The sequence below is a fragment of the Lampris incognitus genome, chromosome 6 (assembly GCF_029633865.1).
Source record: "Lampris incognitus isolate fLamInc1 chromosome 6, fLamInc1.hap2, whole genome shotgun sequence".
In the NCBI taxonomy this organism is placed as follows: domain Eukaryota; kingdom Metazoa; phylum Chordata; class Actinopteri; order Lampriformes; family Lampridae; genus Lampris; species Lampris incognitus.
Window position 1 is genome coordinate 66,235,274 of NC_079216.1, and position 12,500 is coordinate 66,247,773.

General features: G+C 50.9%; 1 protein-coding gene across 1 annotated transcript in view; it reads left to right on the plus strand.

The window, feature by feature from the left end:
* The window catches only part of frmd4a (FERM domain containing 4A), a 67,697-nt gene that overhangs the window by 5,122 nt on the left and 50,075 nt on the right, over positions 1–12,500 (plus strand). Inside the window, 3 exon segments of the mRNA XM_056282705.1 lie at positions 2,541–2,578; positions 7,108–7,209; positions 9,292–9,384. Of these exon segments, the coding sequence (XP_056138680.1) occupies positions 2,541–2,578; positions 7,108–7,209; positions 9,292–9,384 (233 nt within the window).

The window sequence follows — 12,500 nt, forward strand, 5'->3', positions numbered from 1 at the left end:
CGTGATCCTCCCATGTGCTACGTCCCCCTGGTGAAACGCCTCACTGTCAGGTGAAAAGAAGAGGCTGGCGACTCCACATGTATGGGAGGAGGCATGTGGTAGTCTGCAGCCCTCCCCGGATCGGCAGAGGGGGTGGAGCAGAGACCGGGATAGCTCGAAGAGTGGGGGTTATTGGTCAAGTACAATTGGGAATAAAAAGAGGGGGGGGGGGGAACATGGTCTGATTAATAGCATGGAGGTTTTAATGTCCGTCCAGCACAGCATGACCTGTCTCTTCAGTGCCGTAGAGATTTGGCAGAATGGTGGTCCGTTCAGTCTCCCATGACAGTTCTTCGGTGTTCGGTCTGGGAATCTGACGTCCTCCGTCGACTTGTAAACCCGGCCAACAAACGGCTAGATCCCAGACGTGTTGTTGGTCCTCTCCTCTTCCTCATCCCGTGCTGCCTACCTTTGATAGCGTGGTTCTCTGTGGCCGGTTTATGGAGCATTGCTTCATTGGCTGGGAGCTATGTGCTTGCAGGCGGATGCACCAACTGGCCAAGTTGGAAAGGCAGAAGAGAAGGACTGAACGTCGTGTCAGACCTGCAGTCTCACATGGGGCACTGTAGGTGCTGCTAGCGACATTGTAGTTGTTTTTCTCTTAAGTCACACGTGGTTGTAAGTTGTTTATGGCTAGAAAAGACATTCTGTGATGACCAGAAGATTTCCGTTCTTCCACTGATTTAGCGTTGGAAAGCTTAGTGGTTATTCTTCAGTAAGCCCTGTGATGGTCTGGCGGCCTGTCCAGGGTGTCTCCCCGCCTGCCGCCCAGTGACCGCTGGGATAGACTCCAGCATCCCCACGGCCCTGGGTGGGGATAAGCGGTTTGGATAATGGGTGGATGGATGGGTGGATGGATGAATAACTCAGCCATCACAACACTGAGGAGTACGCTTTATGTTTGGACTGAAAGGACTCGTCTATTTCATGAAAAAAAAACCCCACACACAACATTTAGGCGTCCTGTGATGCAGTTACCGAGAGCAGGGCTCGCCGTTGACAGAGACCGAGACGTGACGTCACGCGTGATGGCTACGGGAGATATCCGGCGAGCTTGTCAGTTGGCCGCCGTACGTAGGCATTAGTGTGTCTCCTCTGCTGCTCCTCCTCACAAGCTCCTCCCTGTAATCCTCACTGCCTTTCATTATACTTGAAGGTGCTGCCGAGGAGGCGCGGGCCAAAACATCTGTTAAGACTAATGCTGTCTGAGCTGGGCACAGCGCTGTCCGGCTGAGAGAGGGCTTCGTCATGTGTGTGTGTGTGTGTGTGTGTGTGTGTGTGTGTGTGTGTGTGTGTGTGTGTGTGTGTGTGTGTGTGTGTGTGTGTGTGTGTGTGTGTGACTATTAACATCCTTCTAAACACGATTACAGTTTCTTTAGTTCTGTGCCATCTCACAACCCTGCCTTGTTGTGCATTGGTGTGTGTGTGTGTGTGTGTGTGTGTGTGTGTGTGTGTGTGAGAAGTAAGTCGTTATTTGAAGAGTGTACTAAATGCAATTACTTCACCTAATGTGGTCCATGTGATTGTTATACTGTGGGATTCATGGAGTTTCAGGGTGACTCTTAACAAACCCTATTTGCTTTGTTAAAGTACAACCATGCGCGTCCGGGTGGCGTGGCGGTCTATTCCATTACCTACAACACGGGGATCGCCGGTTCGAATCCCCGTGTTACCTCCGGCTTGGTCAGGCGTCCCCACAGACACAATTGGCCGTGTCTGCGGGTGGGAGGCCGGATGTGGGTGTGTGTCCTGGTCGCTGCACTAGCGCCTCCTCTGGTCACTCGGGGCGCCTGTTCGAGGGGAGGGTGAACTGGGGGGAATAGCGTGATCCTCCCACGTGCTACATCCCCCTGGTGAAACTCCCCACTGTCAGGTGAAAAGAAGTGGCTGGTGACTCCACATGTATGGGAGGAGACATGTGGTAGTCTGCATCCCTCCCCGGATCGGCAGAGGGGGTGGAGTAGAGACCGGGATAGCTCGGAAGAGTGGGGTTATTGGTCAAGTACAATTGGGAATAAAAAGAGGGGGGGGGGGGAACATGGTCTGATAATTAGCATGGAGGTTTTAATGTCCGTCCAGCACAGCATGACCTGTCTCTTCAGTGCCGTAGAGATTTGGCAGAATGGTGGTCCGTTCAGTCTCCCATGACAGTTCTTCGGTGTTCGGTCTGGGAATCTGACGTCCTCCGTCGACTTGTAAACCCGGCCAACAAACGGCTAGATCCCAGACGTGTTGTTGGTCCTCTTCCTCTTCCTCATCCCGTGCTGCCTACCTTTGATAGCGTGTTCTCTGTGGCCGGTTTATGGAGCATTGCTTCATTGGCTGGGAGCTATGTGCTTGCAGGCGGATGCACCAACTGGCCAAGTTGGAAAGGCAGAAGAGAAGGACTGAAACGTCGTGTCAGACCTGCAGTCTCACATGGGGCACTGTAGGTGCTGCTAGCGACATTGTAGTTGTTTTTCTCTTTAAGTCACACGTGGTTGTAAGTTGTTTATGGCTAGAAAAGACATTTCTGTGATGACCAGAAGATTTCCGTTCTTCCACTGATTTAGCGTTGGAAAGCTTAGTGGTTATTCTTCAGTAAGCCCTGTGATGGTCTGGCGGCCTGTCCAGGGTGTCTCCCCGCCTGCCGCCCAGTGACCGCTGGGATAGACTCCAGCATCCCCACGGCCCTGGGTGGGGATAAGCGGTTTGGATAATGGGTGGATGGATGGGTGGATGGATGAATAACTCAGCCATCACAACACTGAGGAGTACGCTTTATGTTTGGACTGAAAGGACTCGTCTATTTCATGAAAAAAAAACCCCACACACAACATTTAGGCGTCCTGTGATGCAGTTACCGAGAGCAGGGCTCGCCGTTGACAGAGACCGAGACGTGACGTCACGCGTGATGGCTACGGGAGATATCCGGCGAGCTTGTCAGTTGGCCGCCGTACGTAGGCATTAGTGTGTCTCCTCTGCTGCTCCTCCTCACAAGCTCCTCCCTGTAATCCTCACTGCCTTTCATTATACTTGAAGGTGCTGCCGAGGAGGCGCGGGCCAAACATCTGTTAAGACTAATGCTGTCTGAGCTGGCACAGCGCTGTCCGGCTGAGAGAGGGCTTCGTCATGTGTGTGTGTGTGTGTGTGTGTGTGTGTGTGTGTGTGTGTGTGTGTGTGTGTGTGTGTGTGTGTGTGTGTGTGTGTGTGTGTGTGTGACTATTAACATCCTTCTAAACACGATTACAGTTTCTTTAGTTCTGTGCCATCTCACAACCCTGCCTTGTTGTGCATTGGTGTGTGTGTGTGTGTGTGTGTGTGTGTGTGTGTGTGTGTGAGAAGTAAGTCGTTATTTGAAGAGTGTACTAAATGCAATTACTTCACCTAATGTGGTCCATGTGATTGTTATACTGTGGGATTCATGGAGTTTCAGGGTGACTCTTAACAAACCCTATTTGCTTTGTTAAAGTACAACCATGCGGCGTCCGGGTGGCGTGGCGGTCTATTCCATTACCTACAACACGGGGATCGCCGGTTCGAATCCCCGTGTTACCTCCGGCTTGGTCAGGCGTCCCCACAGACACAATTGGCCGTGTCTGCGGGTGGGAGGCCGGATGTGGGTGTGTGTCCTGGTCGCTGCACTAGCGCCTCCTCTGGTCACTCGGGGCGCCTGTTCGAGGGGAGGGTGAACTGGGGGGAATAGCGTGATCCTCCCACGTGCTACATCCCCCTGGTGAAACTCCCCACTGTCAGGTGAAAAGAAGTGGCTGGTGACTCCACATGTATGGGAGGAGACATGTGGTAGTCTGCATCCCTCCCCGGATCAGCAGAGGGGGTGGAGTAGAGACCGGGACGGCTCGGGGAGAGTGGGGTAATTGGCCGGATACAGTTGAGGAGAAAAAAAAAAGGGGGGGGGGATAGAACCATGCACCCTGTGATGGCCTGGCGGCCTGTCCAGTGTGTCTCCCCGCCTGCTGCCCGGTGACTGCTGGGATAGGCTGCAGCATCCCCGCGGCCCGGAGAGCAGGATAAGAGGATGATGGATGATGGAACAACCATGCACTTTCTATTTTTTGCCGTTTTTTTCTTTTTTTAATTAATTAATAGTATTGTTTGTGCTAAACATAAAATGTGTGTTTTTTGGGTTTCGCTGATGTGTTACTTCATCTTTTCATCCCGCCTCCGTGTCCTGTTCATTGGTTGTGTGGTGACCCGGTTGTTGTTTAACTGATAATGTTGCCTGGGTGGTTTGCCTGATGTGTGGTAATGAGAGACCACGAGGGTCTGTGTCTCAGACTGAACCAAAACAGTCATTACTGCTGTTATACTGGAGAGAGAGGGAGGGAGGGAGGGAGGGAGGGAGGGAGGGAGGGAGGGAGGGGGACACAGACTGCAAAACAAACAGGGAGGGAGAGGAAGATGTAAAACAAAAATGGAGGGAGAGGACGATTCAAACGGAAAAGGGCAACGTTCAGCCTACCAAGCCGGGATTGTCTCTCCTCGCTGTAGTGAGCGAGTATCAATAAGCCGGAATATAAAAGCAGGGATGTCGGTATTCATCCATCTCTTCTAGACCCTGGCATCTCTTGATGCTACCTCTCCTGTCTCCCCCGGAGCCGTTTTCAGTAGCAGGATCATTCTGCGTACGCATAGCTCCTATAGAGGATCTAGGTCAGTGGAGATGTGTGTGTGTGTGTGTGTGTGTGTGTGTGTGTGTGTGTGTGTGTGTGTGTGTGTGTGTGTGTGTGTGTGTGTGTGTGAGTGAGTGACATCACCACCTTCTCTTTAAATAGCTCTTAGTAGCTTCTGTCATTGAAGCGGTAGCTGTGCAGTGAGCTGATAGCAGAAGACCTCTAGGGGTTCAGCTGCATGTGTGCACCAGGGCTGCATAGCTTGTATGTATATGATATTGTATGTATATGATATTGTATGCATATGATATTGTATGTATATGATATTGTATGTATATGATATTGTATGCATATGATATTGTATGTATATGATATTGTATGTATATGATATTGTATGTATATGATATTGTATGCATATGATATTGTATGTATATGATATTGTATGTGTGTGATATTGTATGTGTGTGATGTTGTGTGTATATTCATATGCATATACATATGTAATGTGAGTGTGCACATGCATGTGTGCATGTCTGTATATATACACATATTCATATATAAGTGTGGGGGGCATCCGGGTAGCGTAGCGGTCTATTCCGTTGCCAACCAAACATGGGGATCGCCGGTTCGAATCCCCGTGTTACTTCCGGCTTGGTCCGGCATCCCTAGACACAGTTGGCCGTGTCTGAGGGTGGGGAGCCGGATGTGGGTATGTGTCCTGGTCGCTGCACTAGCGCCTCCTCTGGTCGGTCGGTGCACCTGCTCGCGGGGGCTGGGGGGAACAGCGTGATCCTCCCACGCACCGCGTCCCCCTGGTGAAACTCCTCACTGTCAGGTGAAAAGAAGCGGCTGGTGACTCCACATGTATGGGAGGAGCCATGTGGTAGTCTGCAGCCCTCCCCGGATCAACAGAGAGGGTGGAGCAGAGACTGGGACGGCTCGGAAAGAGTGGGGTAATTGGCCAAGTACAATTGGGGAGAAAACGGGGGGGGGGGGGGATCACACACACACACAAAAAAAGACATATGTGTGTGTGTCTGTGTGTGGGTGGGTGCGTGTGTGTGTTCCTATATTTTATTGTGTGTGGGTTGTACACATGTGGTATGTGCATGTCTTTGTATTTGTGTCTGTTTTTGTATATGTGTCTCTGTTTTTGTCATTGTGTGTGTGTGTGTTGGCCCATCTGTGTCTGTGTAGGCAGAGAGGCGCACCCATGGTTAACCTCAGGGTGGGGTGCTGTGTTGCTCAGAATGTCACAGACCGGCAGCGTACGGCAGCAGTCCCCGACCTCGTCCTGGCTCAGAGATGCTCCGGCTGCGTTATAAATGGAGGGTACCACAGCGTGTAGAAACAGTCTGGAGGGACGGAGTTAACCACAGCGGCTAGCCAGCTCCGCGGCTAGCTGCAGCCCTCCGTCCCTGCAGTACAGTGGTTCAGCCCAGAGCCGTGACTCTGCAGTGGAGGTGCGGGTCAGAGAGGAGGGAAGAAGAGAGAGAGAGAGAGGGGTGGAGGAAGGGCAGTGTACCTGCACTGTCAGCAACATCCACACACTTCATCCATCTCCCTTACCCTCCCCCTCTCCCTCTCTCTCTCTCTTCCTCAGTGTCTGTCAAAAAGCTTAGTCATTGCAGTGAACCAGTAAATGATATAATACACTCACACACCTGAAAACACGTAGTTTGTCCAGTGTACTACAGTAAGCACAATTCACTACACTCTTACATAAGACTCACACCGCCTGAATGACAGTGGCGGCTGGCCAGTGCAGGGCGCTGTGGCACCGCCCCCTTCAAACGTCAAGAGATGAAAATCTACTTAAACATGTTAAATATAATTTAGTTGTATAACGCAAATAATGATGAAATAAAAGTGTGTTCAGTCTGTGAGCGCCTGTCAGCAGCATGAAATATTGGTTTAGATGGTATTTGGTTGATTTCAGTCTGAATACATATACTTCCTGTCTGAATACATATACTTCCTGGGTGACGGGCGCCGGCCAGACGATACCTTATGTAAGCCCTCAGACTTGTGGCGAGCAGGTGACCTGAGGCTGCTGTCTGATTGGTTTCTTCAGATTTTCCAGGGGGCGCTGTTCTGTGCTGCCCCAGACACTCCCACTTTTATTGGCAGTGAATTGGTATTGTTTTAATGTTTTTTGATCTAATGTGATTGGACAATTCTCGTGGCTGTCAATCATGTTCACACCCACCACCACGCCTCGTCTCAACTGTCAATCATCCACTGTCTACCAACCCTCATAAAATCTATAGGCTACATTGTCCTTCTTAATAACTCTGTGACTGTGTGGACATTAAAGCACCAAATATTTTTAGCACCAGCCGCCACTGCTGAATAATCTCTCTCTCTCTCTCTCTCTCTCTCTCTCTCTCTCTCTCTCTCTCCCTCTCTCTCTCCCTCTCTCTCTCTCGCTCTCTTCGCTCTCTTTCTCCCTCCCCTCGCAGCCCAAGCTCATGGCTAAGGACCTGCTGGACTTGGTGGCCTCTCACTTTAACCTAAAGGAGAAGGAGTACTTCGGAATCTCCTACACAGACGAAACGTAAGTCACACCACATTAGCAACGCTATAAAGGCTGAAGGTGTACAACTTTAATTTCAGTCAAGCCACTCGCCACTACCACGGCGTTTTGAACTTCCTGTTCAGCTCAGATCTTCTCCAAGACCCGGCAGGTTGGGTCCAGGGATGGTGATGCTGCACCATAATGTTGTAATTCTGCATTCACTCCATCTGCACGTACAGTATGAGACTGCTGTCTGTCCGCTGGCCGCATTAATCCAGCTATTGGCTCACCGTCACCAAAATGGCGTTGCAGTAATTAGTGGAATAATAGCGTATGACTGGCTGCTGATTCACGACAGCGCCAGAGGATTATGCAACAGCACATTTTATTTCTCACGAAAAGACATTAAGTCGGTGACACCCCTGTTAACATCTCCAAACACTCCCTGGCTTTGTTGATAATCAGGTGACTTTCGGGTTAATGCATGAAGCAAACAAGCGTACGCCACTGCGTGTTCGCAGAACGTCACGTGTGAGAAATTTGCTTGAAATGCAAAAACGACATTCAAATGAATTCTATTATGTGAGGTGGGCCGTGAAGACGGCGGCTGCAGACACAATAATCTGCCCCCAGTGCTGCAGACACTCATTTGAATGCTCTAAATACAAGGCAAGCAAAGCCTTGACCTTTGTGTCTTTTTCTCTCGTTCTTTTTGACGCACCGCTTGATGTCTAGCTCCGCTGGCCGCTGTTGTGCGGCATTTGCGAGGCTTTGACAGATACAGTAGTGAGCAAAGCAACCTCGTCTGTTCTGTCTGTATTCCCCCGGACCGGTTCTGTGATGTGTCGATTTATCCTGTGTGTCTGGGGAACAGGGAGACGCCTGAACTCTGACCACTCAGTGCCAGAGAGACCGGGAGAGGGGGCTAGGGGGAGAGAACGAAAGAGGGGGAGAGAGATGTTGCTCAGGAGACCGTGCAGCGTTACCAGGGTGAAAAGCTTCCTCTGCAGTTTTCCCTCCTCACTGGAGAGAGAGAGAGAGAGAGGAGAGAGAGAGAGAGGAGAGAGAGAGCGGATGAGAGGGGAAAGGGAAGCAGAAGGGGTTAAGGGGGGAGGAACAGGAGCAGGGGTAGAGAGAGGGAGAACAGCATAATGACAAGACAGAAGTTCCTACAGTGAAGTTGTCCGCAAAAAAGACTCAAGTTTGCTTTTTCATTGTTGGTCCGGCGAAGTTTCTCTCTCATAAATACCGAAGAATGGGCGTCCGGGTAGCGTGGCGGTCTATTCTGTTGCCTACCAACACGGGGCTCGCCGGTTCGGATCCCCGTGTTACCTCCGGCTTGGTCGGGCGTCCCTACAGACACAATTGGCCGTGTGTGCGGATGGGAAGCCGGATGTGTGTATGTGTCCTGGTCGCTGCATTAGCGCCTCCTCTGGTCGGTCAGGGTGCCTGTTCAGGGGGGGAGGGGGAACTAGGGGGAATAGCGTGATCCTCCCACGCGCTACGTCCCCCTGGTGAAACTCCTCACTGTCAGGGGAAAAGAAGCGGCTGGTGACTCCACATGTATGGGAGGAGGCATGTGGTAGTCTGCAGCCCTCCCCGGATCAGCAGAGGGGGTGGAGCAGAGACCGGGATGGTTCGGAAGAGCGGGGTAATTGGGCAGGTACAACTGGGGAGAAAAAGGGTGGGGGTGGGGGGCCAACAAAACAAACAAATAAATAAATAACCGCCGCATAACAGTGGTGACCATATCAACAGCTCCGATAATGACGGGCGCGGCCAAACATCGGGACACAAAGAGCCACGCATATCTATGGCTCTGTTAGTGACGGGCGTAGGTAAACATCGGGACACAAAGAGCCACGCATATCAATAGCTCTGGTAACGACTCCTAGAGGATAAATTCTGAGTCTCATCAGCAGCCAGTCAGACTAGCTTGGTCTAGTCAGAAAGGCACGAACTGAGGAAGCCTCTTGGATGAGAGGCGACACGCCTTCACGGATATATACCAAGTCCAGTTGCACCTGATTCAACTCCTTTGGAGAACCATGACGACCTGGATGAAGGAGAACATTCACAGACACACTGTTAATGGGTTTGTTTGCTTTGTCTTCTCTTCAGTGGCCATTTCAGCTGGCTGCAGTTGGACCGGAGGGTTTTAGAACACGAGTTCCCCAAAAAATCTGGGCCCATAGTCCTCTACTTCTGTGTCAGGTGAGTGTTCATTCACAGATAGCTGGATCTGTGTGTGTGTGTGTGTGTGTGTGTGTGTGTGTGTGTGTGTGTGTGTGTGTGTGTACACACATGCGTCTGAGTTCTAATGAGACCAGATTAGCGAGGTCACATGTGACAGACGCCTATGAAATTAATCTGACCCAAGTGTTTAACTCCTGCCATGGTGCCCATCAGCCAATCATGAGCCTCTGAGTGCTCATCAGTATGCACCGCATGTAGATCCCACATAACAGCATCGCCATGACTACAGAGATGCTATGCTGCGTGACATGGTAGCTCAGAGCGCTCTCAACTGGGAGTGGAGTCTTGAGCACTCTCGTGTCCTGTCAGGACTGTACATGTTGTTGTTATTATTTTATTTTTTTTATGAAAGCCGAACTGAAAAAATACTTTTAACTAGACCCTCCCCTCGTCTGCTCCACTTGCCAATGTGACGCCACGCGGAGCAGAAAAGAGACCAACTTAGATTCATATACCAGTTAATGACAAACACTTGTCCCTGTCTCTTTTTTTTTTTCTCGATTCCCCCCCCCCCCCTTTTTCTCCGAATTGTACTTGGCCAATTGCCCCACTCTTCTGAGCCGTCCCGGTCGCTGCTCCACCCCACTCTTCTGAGCCGTCCCGGTCTCTGCTCCACCCCACTCTTCTGAGCCGTCCTGGTCGCTGCTCCACCCCACTCTTCTGAGCCGTCCCGGTCTCTGCTCCACCCCACTCTTCTGAGCCGTCCCGGTCGCTGCTCCACCCCACTCTTCTGAGCCGTCCCGGTCGCTGCTCCACCCCATTCTTCTGAGCTGTCCCGGTCACTGCTCCACCCCACTCTTCTGAGCCGTCCCGGTCTCTGCTCCACCCCACTCTTCTGAGCCGTCCCGGTCGCTGCTCCACCCCACTCTTCTGAGCCGTCCCGGTCGCTGCTCCACCCCACTCTTCGGGGCCGTCCTGGTCGCTGCTCCACCCCACTCTTCTGAGCCGTCCCGGTCTCTGCTCCACCCCACTCTTCTGAGCCGTCCCGGTCGCTGCTCCACCCCCTCTGCTGATCCGGGGAGGGCTGCAGACTACCACGTCTCCTCTGATACATGTGGAGTCTCCAGCCGCTTCTTTTCACCTGACAGTGAGGAGTTTCACCAGGGGGACATAGCGCGTGGGAGGATCACGCTATTCCCCCCAGTCCCCCTCAACAGGTGCCCCGACCAACCAGAGGAGGCGCTAGTACAGCGACCAGGACACATACCCACATCCGGCTCCCCACCCTCAGACACGGCCAACCGTGTCTGTAGGGATGCCCAAGCGAGCCGGAGGTAACACGGGGATTTGAACCGGCGATCCCCGTGTTGGTAGGCAACGGAATAGACCGCTACACCGCCCGGGACGCCTGATTATATCCTTTTTACATTTACCTGCCCATCTTTCTCTGCACCTCAGTTATACTCTGCATGTGCTGATGCGCTGTTGTCCCAGTGTGATCTTATTCCTCTCACCGCGACAGAGGCCGTGCTCTTCTCTGCTGTGAGTCGCCCCTGCAGGGTTATGAAAGGCCCCCCTCCCCCCACCCGTAGCCCTTTGAAATGCTTTCATAATGCACTTACAGCTATAAAACAGGCCCCCCACCCCTAACCCATACAGAGTCACCTTATTGTGTGTTTCTGTGTGTGTGTTTCTGTGTGTGTGTGTGTGTTTCTGTGTGTGTGTGTGTGCCAGAGAGGTCGCACATTGTATTTTAGCCTCACTTAAGGCTACTGCAAAGTGAGAATGAGCCACATGTAGTGCAGAGAGCCTTTCCTTTCTGTTTATTTTTTTCATACCAGCTCCTGTTTTTCCATTTCTTCAGATATTAAGATATCCATTTTTTTATTTGAATTTTATTTGCACATATAAAACAAAGTAGCAGAGACACAACCAAGGAAAATAAGCAAGATGTGCAGGTGAGATTTAAAAAGAACTCCAGGGGCTGATGGGAGAGATCTCACCTCAATAAGCAATGTGAGCAAATACAAAAGCATGTTATTCACAGAAGTAAACAAGCAAGCAAACACAATAAAAGAAGCCATCAGCATCCGGGTGGCGTGGCAGTCTATTCTGTTGCCTACCAACATGGGGATCGGCGGTTCGAATCCGCTGGCTTGGTCGGGCATCCCTACAGACACAATTGGCCGTGTCTTCAGGTGCAAAGCCGGATGTGGGTATGTGTCCTGGTCGCTGCACTAGCGCCTCCTCTGGTCAGTTGGGGTGGCTGTTCGGGGGGGAGGAGGAACTGGGGGAAATAGCGTGATCCTCCCACGTGCTACTTCCCCCTGGCAAAACTCCTCACTGTCAGGTGAAAAGAAGCGGCTGGTGACTCCACATGTATGGGAGGAGGCATTTGGTGGTCTGCAGCCCTCCCTGGATTGGCAGAGGGGGTGGAGCAGCGACCAGGACAGCTCGGAAGGGTGAGGTAATTGGCCGGATATAATTGGGGAGAAAAAAAAGTAAACATAAAACAAGCAGCATAAATCAAGTAAAAACACAGAATAATATAGTGGGGGGGTGTGTGCATTTGCATATGCGGGTGCAGTGAGCGTGTGCATGCGTTCGGTCAACTCATTCTGACTCATAACTCATTATGACTCATAATTCATTATGAGAGGTCAGTTATATTCAAATATGATCAGTGTGGATTGCTTGGTTCATAAGACAGGACCTAAGCCTGGATTGTAAATTCTTGAGTGAGGTAGACTGAAATGCAGTTTGAATATACGTAACTGTTCCATAGCTGAGCCCCATTCTATCTAACAGGACACTGACAGAGCCCAGTAGGAAACAACGGGAGGTGCAGCCATCTGGCACATCTCGTATTATAGTGATGTGCATTGCAGCTAAGCTGAAAGAATACTTCAGCAGACATGGGAAGGCAGGCTGATACAAAATTCTGCCCTGCTGCAAAATTTGACAATTCTACAGATTTTTTTTTTGTAAAATATAAAGCTTATAAAGGTGAGTGGGATAAGTAGCTCCCCAAATGATATTACAGTATAAGAGGTAAGGATAAATTAGGCTATAATAAAGAGTTAATAAACCCTTCTGATGAACCAAACTTTGAATTTTGCCAATGATGCCAGTAT